This window comes from Chlorocebus sabaeus, chromosome 16 (assembly GCF_047675955.1).
Source record: "Chlorocebus sabaeus isolate Y175 chromosome 16, mChlSab1.0.hap1, whole genome shotgun sequence".
In the NCBI taxonomy this organism is placed as follows: domain Eukaryota; kingdom Metazoa; phylum Chordata; class Mammalia; order Primates; family Cercopithecidae; genus Chlorocebus; species Chlorocebus sabaeus.
The window spans coordinates 70157838-70169710 of record NC_132919.1 but is presented as its reverse complement, the minus strand read 5'-3'; the positions used below and the strand labels follow the sequence as shown (position 1 = coordinate 70169710).

Genomic DNA, 11873 nt, shown 5'->3' with positions numbered 1-11873 from the left:
TAATGAAGCTGTATTGATTGCCAGGAGGGGGTGAGGGTGAAGCAGGGTCCAGGTGTGAAGTGCTTAGGGGTTAGGAGAGGGGATCTTCCAGTGGGATCTGTGTCCCATACAGGGGGCCTCCTAGGCCTGAGCGGGGCTGGGCAGCCTCAGTTCTTGGTGCGAAGGACCTGCTCGTGGGTGGACACCACCTTGCCATCGTGCACATCCATGACCTTGGTGCGGATCTGGCGGCTGGAGGAGGTCACTGGGGAAGAGACGGGAAGAGGATGTTACCAGAGGTGAACAGACAATGGACTCATCAGAAGTAAGGAGGCCAAGAAGGTGAGGAAACTCAAACTGTCTCCCCGTTGTCCTCTCCCCTGATTACTGCTTCACTCCCTGCTATTGCCCAAGCACTGATACCATCAACACTTTTCTTTCAGACTAGGGCTCCCAAAGGTCAGAGACAGAGTCTTTGTCCTCAGATTAGAGCTTCCTAAGAGCTCACACCCGGCTTCCATCCATATGCAGGGCCCTGTTCATGGTGCTGACCACCACAGCAATGGGATCTGCCACAGACACCAGGAAGAAGTAAGAGGTGGGGGCTGCCTCTCCTAGCCCTAAGGAGAGTTTAGAAAATAGCTTCCTCCACCCAAGGAGGTTCACAAGGGAAACTGGGTGACAGCACTAGAGCTCAGCCCTTCACAGAGCCCCTAGCCAATGCCTAGACCCGCTTGGGGTACAGAGGGCGGCCTGGAGCCCAGGCCTGCAGAGGAGGAAGGTCTTACCGTCTCTGGATGACTGCGAGCCAGAGGAGAACTGGGAGGAGGAGAGGCTGTGAAGACAGAGAGGGCAAGATCATTAGATACATGGTGGGGCCGTGAGAGTGCCATGGCGGGACAGACTAAGGGGAGGGCCAAGACTCACTGGGCATCCTCGCCCTCCAGCAGACGGCGGTAGGTGGCGATCTCCTGCTCCAGCCGTGTCTTCACGTCCAGCAAGATCTTGTACTCCTGGTTCTGCTGCTCCATCTCGCAGCGTAGCTGGGCCAGCTGTTCCTCCACGCTGCCAATCATCTCCTGAATCTGGGCCAGCTGCATGCAGTAGCGGCCTTTGGTCTCCTCCAGACTGTTCTCCAGGGATGCTTTCTGTGAGGGAGAGAAAGGGAATCAAGGATGAGTGACTGTGGCCGTTCTCTCCCTGCCAGTCCTGGGCACACCACCGTGCCTGGCACTATTCCTACCATGCTGAGCTGGGACTGCAGCTCAATCTCCAGGTTCTGCATGGTGCGCCGGAGCTCCGAGATCTCACTCTTGCCGCTCTGCACCAGCTCGCTGTTGGTGGCCACCTCGCGGTTCAGCTCCTCTGTCTGCAAAAAAGAGAACGCCGTTCACACCAGAAGACCCCAGAAGGCAGGTGGTCTGGGTTCCTTCCACCTCAAATGACACCCACCTTGGTGAAGAACCATTCCTCGGCATCCTTGCGGTTCTTCTCTGCCATCTTCTCATACTGGTCACGCATCTCGTTCAGAATGCGGCTCAGGTCCACGCCAGGTGCAGCATCCATCTCCACGTTGACATCTCCACCCACCTGGCCTCTCAGGGCATTCATCTCCTGCACAGCCAGGGACAGTCCACAGTCAGAAGTTCCACCATGGCAGCGGATTGGGGTTCCTTAGTCAGGCCTGAATACTGCCCTCCCACCATCACAATTCTGTCTTGACTCTCCCTTGTCTCTCTCTCTCTCTCTCTCTTTTTTTTTTTTTTTTTTTTTTGGACAGAGTCTAGCCTTGTTGCCCAGGCTCCTGGGTTCAAGTGATCCTCCCTTCTCAGCCTCCCAAGCAGCTGGGACTATGGGCACACACCACTGTACCCAGCCTCCCTGTGCTTCTTTTAAGCTGGCTTTTCCATATAGTTCTCACCTCCTCGTGGTTCTTCTTCAGGTAGGCCAGCTCCTCCTTCAGGCTCTCAATCTGCATCTCCAGGTCAGCTCTGGCCAGGGTCAGTTCATCCAGCACCCTGCGCAGGCCATTGATGTCGGCCTCCACACTCATGCGCAGGTTCAGCTCTGTCTCATACCTGGAATGACCCCAGAGAAAAGGAATGAGACACCCACCCTGACCACAGTGAGGGCTTTGTTCTCGTCTCCCTGCAGCTTCTCCCAGAGCTGGTGCCTTGTGGGTGGTTTAAGGAGCCGATCCTGAAAATGGCATGGTGGAACACAGTGCCCATTGATTGCTCAGGTATGAACAGTCCTGGGGCCTGGGGATAAGGCAGTTCGTCTTGCTGCAGAATTCAGGAGGGGGTTGCGCTTCTAACTTCAGCCAACAAATAATGCGTAAGTCCTCCAACTATGTTCCTTCCTATACTTCAAGGGCAGTTGGGGAAGTGGAAAGTGCCTCTCCCTAAAGCAGCGGTTCTGAAACCTGGCTGTGGACCAGAATCACCCAGGTAACCTGCTATAAATAGCTGAATCAGAACTCCAAGGGTGGGGCCCAAGAGTCTTATTCTTTTATAAGCACCCCAGGGAGTTTTCATGCAGCTATCCTGGCACTGGCTAGTTCTATTTGGGAAACACTGCTCCAAAAATGCCCTACTTTGGGGACACTGGGTGTTCTGGCCCACCATTGCAAACTCACTTGGTGCGGAAGTCATCCGCGGCCAGACGGGCATTGTCAATCTGCAGAAGGACGTTGGCATTGTCCACTGTGGCCGTGAGAATCTGCAGGTTGGAAAGGGCACAGGTAATTTATCAAATGGACTTCACAAGCTGGACTTCACTGTAACCTATGTTAAGCTCTTGCTTCATGTTCTTGCCTGAATTCCCCTCTTCCCCCACAAAACTTGACCACAACAGCCTAAAGGAAAACCCCAGATGTCCCAAGCCTGTCCTAAGACTTTGCTAACTCCTGGTCACCGACGGGGTAGATGCAGCCCGGGGCTTAGAATCAAAAGCCCATGAGTTCTGGCCCCAGTTCTGCCACTGACTTGCTGCAAAATCTGATGGATCTTGAGGTTTCAAGTTCCCCATCTCCAGGTGAGGAGAATAATCTGAGGCTCCCTAGCCCTCCTTCCTGAGCTGGCCTCTCTTCTCTCTGTATCAGCCAGCCCTGCCAGTCCTCTGCAGATATGCACATTCCTTTTCAAGCTTACAGGCCATGGGACTTCAAGTGGAACTTTCTCAAGAGATAAAACCCAACTGACACAGGGGATTAGAAAAGAGGACTCAGGGGAAGAATAAGAAGATATATTGGCCCCTGAGTCTGGTTAGAGTTCCCTACCTCATCATTGAATTTCCCTAATCCATGCAAGACATTAGAGCCCAGCAGACTCCCGCAGGGAGGGCTCCCAGGTGATGTGGGAGCAGGGGGCTGGAGTCAGAGGGCACAAGCCTGCCAGGCACATCAAGGGGCCACACTGATTGTCTCTGCAGGCTCTCCATGCCCGCCTGGCTGTGGGGAGGGACCAGCCTCTACCAAGGCTTATGGGCGGCGGCAGCCACAGCCCAGACTAGTGAGCTAATGAGCGGTTTGGATGTCTTGCCTGGTCCCGTTAGAGCCTCGCTCCTCCCCCGTGCTAGAGAACAAGTAGCTGCCTCCTGTGCTGGAAGGTGGGGCACAAGGGTCCCAGTCTCGGCTCCGCCATTAATTTGCTATGTGACCTACAGCTGGTCACAGCACCTCTCGAAGCTTCAACTGCTTCCTCTATAAAATGTAAGGATCACTGATCTCACATGGTCTGAGGATTTGAGATCAGAAGGGAATGAGGAGGCTGGGGAAGGGAGAGCATCTTCTCACTGATCAGCTCTTAGGGCATCCAAGACCTTGAAAGAAGGGATCTGGGGTGGACTCTGTCCTACAGACAAATCTTAAGGTGTCAGTGGCCTGGGGCATCTATTGTTCCCAGAAGGAGCTAGCTGGAATGGCACCTTCTGCTGCCCATTCACCCACCTTGTTCCTCAGGTCCTCGATGGTCTTGAAGTAGGGACTGTAGTCTTTGATCTCAGCGGGCCGCTGCCTCTGGTACCAGTCGCGGATCTTCACCTCCAGGTCGGCGTTGGCCTCCTCCAGAGCACGCACCTTGTCCAGGTAGGAGGCCAGGCGGTCGTTGAGGTTCTGCATGGTCACCTTCTCACTGCCCACCAGAAGCCCATCACCACCAGCAAAGCCACCACCTAAGCCACCACCCAAGCCACCACCGAAGCCACCACCGAAGCCACCACCATATCCTCCCCCGAAGCCACTACCAAAGCTGCTGCTGCTGCTGAAGCCACCGCCATAGCCGCCCCCCAGCCCGTAGGCTCCCCCAGAGGAGAAGCGGGAAGAGGAGACAGACAGGCCCCCGCCGTAGGTGCTGGGGGCGCGGCAGGACCCTCCGGCCAGGACGGAGGAGATGCGGCTGGAGCCGCCCCCGATGCCGCCCCCGATGCCGCAGGAGCCCTTCATGGAGCTGGAGGAGGTGAACTGGCGGCTGCAGGTGGTCATGGTGCTGAGGAGGGAGGTGAGCGAGCGAGCAGCTGGCTGAGTGGAGAGAAGGTGCTCGGGTAAATTGGAAAGGGATGCGAGTGCTTTATACCCATGGGTAGGGGGCGGGCCTCGCACTTTCCATTCCCCTTGGCTTTCATCACCCACAGGCTAGTGCCAACTCCCAGGCAGGTCCGTCCTCTCCTCCGCCTCATCATGTCTGTCATATTTTACTGGAAACTCATTGTTTGGGGTGTTTTGGGCTTTCTTGTCCCGCCAGGCGTGATTCACGGGGGGAGGTGTGGGCCTGCAGGCTACACTTTCCCATCGGGCCCTGGGAGTCCCAGCCTCAGGATCCCGCACACTGGGCTCAGCCAGGGTGACAGAGAGCAGGGCCTCTGCACCTTAAACCTGGTGACCTGCTAGCTCTCCATGAACTGGATGGGCCTGTAACGTCCACTTAGAGGAAGGCCGCCGCTGCAGGGGACGGATACCCGGCTGGAGAGCACCAGTATGGCAAGGTCACCTTGGGCACAGACAGGCCTCCCTCACTATGACCCTCTATTAGCGACAAGGAGGTGTGGGGGTCCCTCCCAGGCCTGACCTGCCGTGCTGTGCTGAGAAGCCTGTCCCATCCCTGAAATACACCCAGCCAGTCAGGGGTATCATGATTCCCACCCCAACACCCCCATCAAAGGGAAATCCAGACAGCTCTCCCCAGCCCTGGGCACAGACGCTAATATCCTCCCTACGGTGAGGATCTCACATCCACCACACACCAGCGGATGGGCCCACAGCACAGGGCAGGTGGCCTCATGGAGGCCAGGAAACAGCCTGGAGTCAGGTGGGTTCTGGCTCTGCCATTTACACCTCTGTGACCCAGGGCTTGGCACTTCTCTGAGCCTCAGTGTTCTCACCTGCGAAGTGGGGGTCATAGCCTCTACTCTGCCTACTGCAGTCAGCTCTGAGAAGCCAGTGCGACAGCGTGTGTGGAAGGGTTTTGTAAACCGAGTATGGCAAGAAGCCTGGTTGGTGTCACTGTATCCCAGGCTTAGCCCCAAAGTGGATGGAGCTGCATCCAGGAACAGGCCTGGGGGGGCCTTTTTTTTTCCAGCCCCAGATATCTTCTCAGACCCCCAGAACATCCCTAGTGTGGGCAGAAGTCTGGCTCAGGTGCCCTCGTTTGAGCCCCTTGTGGAACTGGCCCAGGAGATGTTCTGGGGAGGAGTAGAGGCTGGAGTGGAGCCGGGCTGTGCCAAGGGCAAGGCTGAGGTGAACACGAGGGTCCCTGACTCCTGAAGCCCCAAGGGTCAGGGGACATTTCTAGGAGTCCACTTGGTCCTGCTTTGGAGGTGTGTATATCAAAACTTCAGTATTCTCCCAGACAACCTCCCAAAGCAAACGCTTCTGGCCCCCACCCCACCCTCCCGTCAGCCCCTCGGCTGCACAGACCCCGGCAGGCATGTTGGGAGGAATGTGGTCGTGTCTGGGACTGCCTGACGTGTCCTATCTCCTCAGACAGGCCCCGACAGCCCCTGCTGGAGGCTCCAATGCTCTTCCTGGGATCAGCTGCTCCTAGAAGAGAAGCAGGACCCTCTCTCACCCCCACCCCCACCTTGACTGTCACCAAAGCAGAAGCCAGGAGGGGAGCCCCCCACTACTGTGGCCTCGGAGCTTGGAAGACAATACTGAGACAGACACCTGAGCTGTGGGCTCCCCAAATCTGCCAGCAAAGGACTCTCGAGGATGTGAGTAAGCCAGGGCCCCACCCCGCTCCACCCGCCCCTGACAGACACTCCTAATCTCCCTGCAGAGAATGGTCCCCCCACCCTGGCCCAGCCCTACAATTTCCCCAGAGAGAGGCAACAGGGATTTTGGCTGAGGGACAGATGTTTTGTTGGGAGGCATGTTGCTGTTGGCTGTGGGGCAAGGGGACGCTGTGCTCACTGGAGAAAAATGCTGTGTCCAGAGGGATCTGGGAGCGGGAATGGGGTGCAGAGCCCAATACCAGCTTCCTCTGTGCCTCTGTGCCCTGCCACCCCCACCACCACCACCACCCTGTCTTCCTCTTCTGCAGGGATCAGGAACAGAAGCTCCGCAGCCTGGGACATAGGAACAGCTCTACTTTCCCTTTCATTCGATTCAATGGAACCCAAAAGAAGCTCCTTCCTCCCCCTCCTCTGAGGGGAATCCAAAAGATAAAGATGGCAGGGAAACAATGATAGATCAACCATGCACATAATCTTAAAAGGCACTTCTACAGCCCCACCTGAACCCCACGCACCAACTCCAGAACCCTAGCATGGAATATAAGCCTGATCCCCCACACCCGGTCTTAGAACCGTGGCCCAACCTGGAGCCTGAGGCCAACCTCTCTTCCCCTGCAGACAAGGACTTAGTGACCAAGGAACTGCAAATGGCCCGGCCAAGCAGGGAGCAGACTTAGAGGACACCACACTCCTGTCCCTTCCCTGATGCCGAAGAAGCGTGGTACTCAGACATTTTAAGGGAGGGTATTTTCTGGGGCATCAGGGGTTAAAGGGTTGCCAGTCTTGACTGCTGAGGCCCAGAGCACCCCCCACCTCTGGACTTCTAAGCAGACTGTGTGAGCACCATTACCTGACCCTCCCTCCAGCCTGCCACAAAAGGAGGGGGATAAAGGAGGAGCCCCGGGCAGGACCTCTTGTGGTTAGTGTGTCTCCCTGCACCACCCTGCATGGGGGAGCCCTGTGCCAATCCAAACAGGTGAAGCAGGCAGGGCCAGGCAGCCCCCACAGAGCCCACACTGTGTGCTGAGGACTCTGCTGGGCACCAGGAGATGCCATCCTAAGGAAGGAGGAGACCTCAGGACAGCCCCTGCCCTTGGAATGCACGGCCTAGTGGAAGAGACAGTCCCTGACTGTAGGAAGGTCCCAGCATCAAAGAGAAGAAGGAATGCACATCAACATTACTTAACATACAAACAGAAGAAAAGCACAGACAAGAGAGATTGGTTTCCCAGGGCTGCCATAACACATTACCACAAATCTGATGGCTTAAAACAACTAGCTGGGCATGGTGGCTCACGCCTATGATCCCAGCACTTTGGGAGGCCAAGGCAGGTGGATCCCCTGAGGTCAGGAGTTCGAGACCAGCCTGGCCAATATGGTGAAACCCCGTCTCTACTAAAAATACAAAAACTAGCCAGGTGTGATGGTGGGCACCTGTAGTCCCAGCTACTCGAGAGACTGAGGCAGAAGAATCACTTGAATCGGGGAGGCAGAGGTTGCAGTGAGCCGAGATCGCACCACTGCACTCCAGCATGGGCAACAAAGCAAAACTCCATCTCAAAAAAAAAAAAAGAAAAGAAAAGAAAAGAAAAAAGCAACAGAAATGTATTCTCTCTGGAATACATTTCTGGAATACATTCTGGAAACCATAAGCCCTGACTCAAGGTGTTGGCAGGGCCACACTCCCTCTGAAGACTCTGGGGAAGAGCCCTCCCTTGCCTCTTTCAGCTTCTGGTGCCTCCCTGAGTTCTCGGCTTGTGGCAGCATCGCCCTATCTCTGCCTTCATATTCATGCAGCCTTCGTCTCTGTCCTTTTCAGTCTCTTGTTGGACACTCATTAGATTTAGCGATCACTCTACTCCAGTAGGATCTCATCTCAAACCTCGCCTTACTTACATCTGCAAATCCCCTATTTCCGAATAAGGGGTCCCCCTTGGACCTGATTTGGGGGAACCCTATTTGACCCACTATACCACAGAACAGACTGGGTGCTCGTCACCTCGCAAAGCAATAGTAAAAACTGATGGGGAGATGGCTGAGATGAGATGTGGGGGCGGCCCAATCTGGAAGGCTTCTGGGAACAGCCTTTAGCATGACACATCAAGTTGCCAGGGATTGGATGGCAGGGAGCCACGGAATTCTCGGGTCTTGGGTCCGTACTTGACATCATCCACTTTTTTTTTTTTTTTTTTTTTTTTTTTTTTTTTTGACACAGGGTCTCCCTCTGTTGCCCAGAGTGGAGTGCAGTGCTAGAATCACAGCTCACTGCAGCCTCAATCTCCTGAACCCAAGGGATCCTCCCACCTCAGCTTCGCAAGTAGCCAGGACTGCCATCATGCCCAGCTAGTTTTCACTTTTTTGTAGAGACGAGGTCTCACCATGTTGCCCAGGCTGGTCTCAAACTCTTGGGCTCAAAGGATTCTCCCACCTCAGCCTCCCAAACTGCTGGCATTACAGGCATGAGCCACCTTACCCAGCTTCTTTTTTTTTTTTTTTTTTTTTTTTTTTTTTTGAAATAATGTTAGACTTGGCTGGATACAGTGGCTCATACCTGTAATCCCAGCGCTTTGGGAGGCCGAAATGGGTGGCTCACTTGAGGCCAGGAGTTTGAGACCAGTCTGGCCAACATGGTGAAACCCCATCTCTACTAAAAAATACAAAAAGTTAGCTGAGTGTCATGGCGAGCGCCTGTAATCCCAGCTACTTGGGAAGCTGAGGCAGGAGAATTGATTGAACCCGGGAGGCGGAGGTTGCAGTTAGCCAAGATCACACCACTGCACTCCAGCCTGGGCAACAGAGCAAGACTCTGTTTCCAAAAAAAAAAATTAACAAATAATGAAATCATGTTAGCCTTTAAGAAAAAGTTACAAAATAGTACAGAGAGTTCCTGTGTATCCTGTGTATCCTTCACCCAGCTTCCCCTAATGTGAACATACCACATAAGAATCATATGATTTCTGAAACCAATATATTAACATTGACACAATACTGGTTTTTTTTTTTTTCCGAGATGGAGTTTTGCTCTTGTTGCCCAGGCTGGAGTACAATGGTGCAGTCTTGGCTCACTGCAACCTCCGCCTCCCAGGTTCAAGCGATTCTCCTGCCTCAGCCTCCCGAGTAGCTAGAACTACAGGCACTCACCATGAAGCCCAGCTAATTTTTTGTGTTTTTAGTAGAGACGGGGTTTCGCCACATTGGCCTGGCTGACCCCGAACTCCTGACCTCAGGTGATCCACCCGCCTCAGCCTCCCAAAGTGCTGGGATTACAGGCCTGAGCCACCACGCTCAGCCAACACGATACTATTAATGAGCTACAGGCTTTATTGGAACTTCCACCAGTTTTTCCACAAATGTTCCATTTCTGGGGCAGGGTCCAATTTCGGTCTCCACATTGCATTTAGCTTTCACTTCTCCTTAGTCTCCTCCTATCCATGACAGCTCCTCAGTCTTTTCTTGTCTTTCATGACCTTGTCACTTTTGAAGAGTACTGGGGTGATCAATTATTTTGCAGAATATCCCTCAGTTTGGTTTTTCTGATGTTTTCTCATGATCACATTGAGTTATGCACTTTGGCAAGAAAACCACAGAAATGAGGTTGCATCCCGTCAGGCATGTTGGACAGATATGTCGTGTGTCTTACCGCTGGCACCGTCAGCCTTGTTCACTTGGCTTAAGTGGAGCTGCTTTACTTCTCTACTGTCACGTTTCTGTTTCTCTCATTGAAATTAATAAATACCTTGAGGAAGGTACTTAGAGGCTATGCAAAAATTCCGTTTCTCCTTAAAATCTGACCCACTGAACTTTGCCTCCATCAGTGGAGGGAACGAGCTCACGTCAACCTGAGTTTAAGAGCCTCATTTGAAGGAACTCCTTGAGGGACTGTGGCTTTTAGGAGAGACTTTGGGAGATCCAAGCCCAGAGAAAGAACTCTTTCCTACTCTCTTGTCCAGCCCCAAAGCCAGACTAGGCCTCCTCAAACCCTCTCTGTGCCCCAAGACAGCAGTCCCCAACCTTTTTGGCACCAGGGACCGGTTTCATGGAAGACCATTTCTCTGTGGACCTAGGGGGCTGGGGGTGGGGATGGTTTCGGGATGAAACTGTTCCTCCTCAGATCAGCAGACATTAGTTAGATTCCCATGAGGAGCACACATCCTAGATCCCTCGCGTGCACAGTTCCCGAGAGGGTTTATGCTCCTATGAGAATCTAATGCCACTGCTGATGTGACAGGAGGCGGAGCTCAGGTGACAGGAGGCGGAGCTCAGGCGGCAATGCTCACTCACCAGCAGCTCACCTCCTGCTGTGCCCCCTGGGTCCTAATAGGCCACAGCTAGTAGAGTCTGTGGCCCAGGAGTTGGGGACCCCTTCCCTGAGACACTCCCATGCCGGCTTCCCTTCACAATGTATTATTGTGGAGAAATAGCACATATTTCTCTCACGATTGTCTAGAGCCTTGCTAGGCCCCCGCCAGCCCTGGGGAAAGAAGTGGGGAATCTGGCTCCTCTCATGTCGCAGATGGGAAGTCTTGAGTCCAGAAAGGCCCGGAGTCAAGTAACAAGTTGGAGCCCCCCTTGTGACTCCCAGGCCCCCAGAACCTGCCCAGGCCTGAGCTTCTCCTTTCCTCGTGGCAGAGTCCTGCACCCCTTCCTCTCCTCTCGGCCCCTCTGCACCCTCCCCTGGAGCACCCCCCACCTCTGGACTTCTAGGCAGGCTTTGTGTGAGCAGCATTACCTGGCCCTCCCTCCAGACTGCCCCAGAAGGAGGGGGTAAAGGAGGAGTCTAGGGCAGCGCCTCTTGTGGTTAGTGAGTCTCCCTGTGCCACCCTGCAGGGGGGAGCCCCGTGCCAATCCAAACAGGTGAAGCGGGCAGGGCGAGGCAGCCCCCCAAGAGCCCCACCCCCTTCACCTTGCCCATCCCTCTCCCCGCCAAGCCTCAGAAAACTGTGTGGAGAGTGGGTCAAGCTCCCAGAGCTCAGGGCTGTCAGAGTGGGCTGAGACAGTGGGCTGGGGAGGGAGCAGCCTCTGCTGTCAGAAGGGCAGGGCTTGCATGGAGGCCAGGGTTGGCTAGAAGGCAGGATTGCAGCACAAGGAAGCAGGAGGCTACAGCACCTCCTGAGGCCCCAGGGTCCCCTTTCCCCCAGAGAGCTATGCCGCCTGCTGATTTCCCAGGCCAGCCTGCCCATCTGGGCTGACACAAGAGATGGGCTGAGCCAGCGTTTCAGTGTCTGTGCCCTTGTCTGAGCCCCCGAGCTGTGGCACAAGGCTGACAACAGGGCTCGGCCAGCCCACATTATAGAAGAAGAAAGCTCAGAGGTGGAGGAGTTCCCCCAAGGCCCACAGCAAGCCAGCTGCTCATTCAGGGTTCCACCTCAGCTCAGCTGGCTGCAAGCCTCGCTTTTTAATGACAGGTCCCCTCCTGCTATGAAGTCCCCAAAAGTCAGAGCCAAAAAGAGCCTCTAGACCAGGCTTTTAACTTTACAGATAGAAAATGCGAGTCCCAGCCAGGGGAAGGAACATGTTGAAGGTCACACAGCAGAAGTGTCACCCGGGGTTCTGAGCTAGGCAGGGTAAGAATATGCCTGGGGTGAAAAGGGCTGTGCCTGCATCCCAGAATCATGTTCAGGTTGTTAAAAACACAGACAGACAGGTGGCCAAAGGCAAGGAAT

The 11873-nt window shown here is 54.6% G+C and overlaps 1 protein-coding gene across 1 annotated transcript; it reads right to left on the bottom strand.

The window, feature by feature from the left end:
* On the bottom strand, nucleotides 1-4706 carry KRT14 (keratin 14). The gene is made up of 8 exons (XM_008012703.3): nucleotides 3929-4706; nucleotides 2618-2700; nucleotides 1901-2057; nucleotides 1432-1593; nucleotides 1223-1348; nucleotides 907-1127; nucleotides 768-814; nucleotides 1-244 (listed from the first exon to the last, which is right to left on the bottom strand). The coding sequence occupies exons 1-8, from the start codon at nucleotides 4460-4462 to the stop codon at nucleotides 147-149; spliced, it is 1428 nt and encodes a 475-aa protein (XP_008010894.3). The 5' UTR covers nucleotides 4463-4706; the 3' UTR covers nucleotides 1-146.
* Between the last annotated feature and the right edge of the window lie 7167 nt (nucleotides 4707-11873).

Excerpts from the sequence above, each read along its gene's own strand:
- KRT14 (XM_008012703.3), bottom strand. The coding sequence starts at position 4,462 with ATGACCACCTGCAGCCGCCAGTTCACCTCCTCCAGCTCCATGAAGGGC. Across the intron at positions 2,701-3,928 it reads TCGAGGACCTGAGGAACAAG|ATTCTCACGGCCACAGTGGA; the intron begins GTGGGTGAATGG and ends TCCAACCTGCAG. Across the intron at positions 1,349-1,431 it reads AGGAATGGTTCTTCACCAAG|ACAGAGGAGCTGAACCGCGA; the intron begins GTGGGTGTCATT and ends TCTTTTTTGCAG.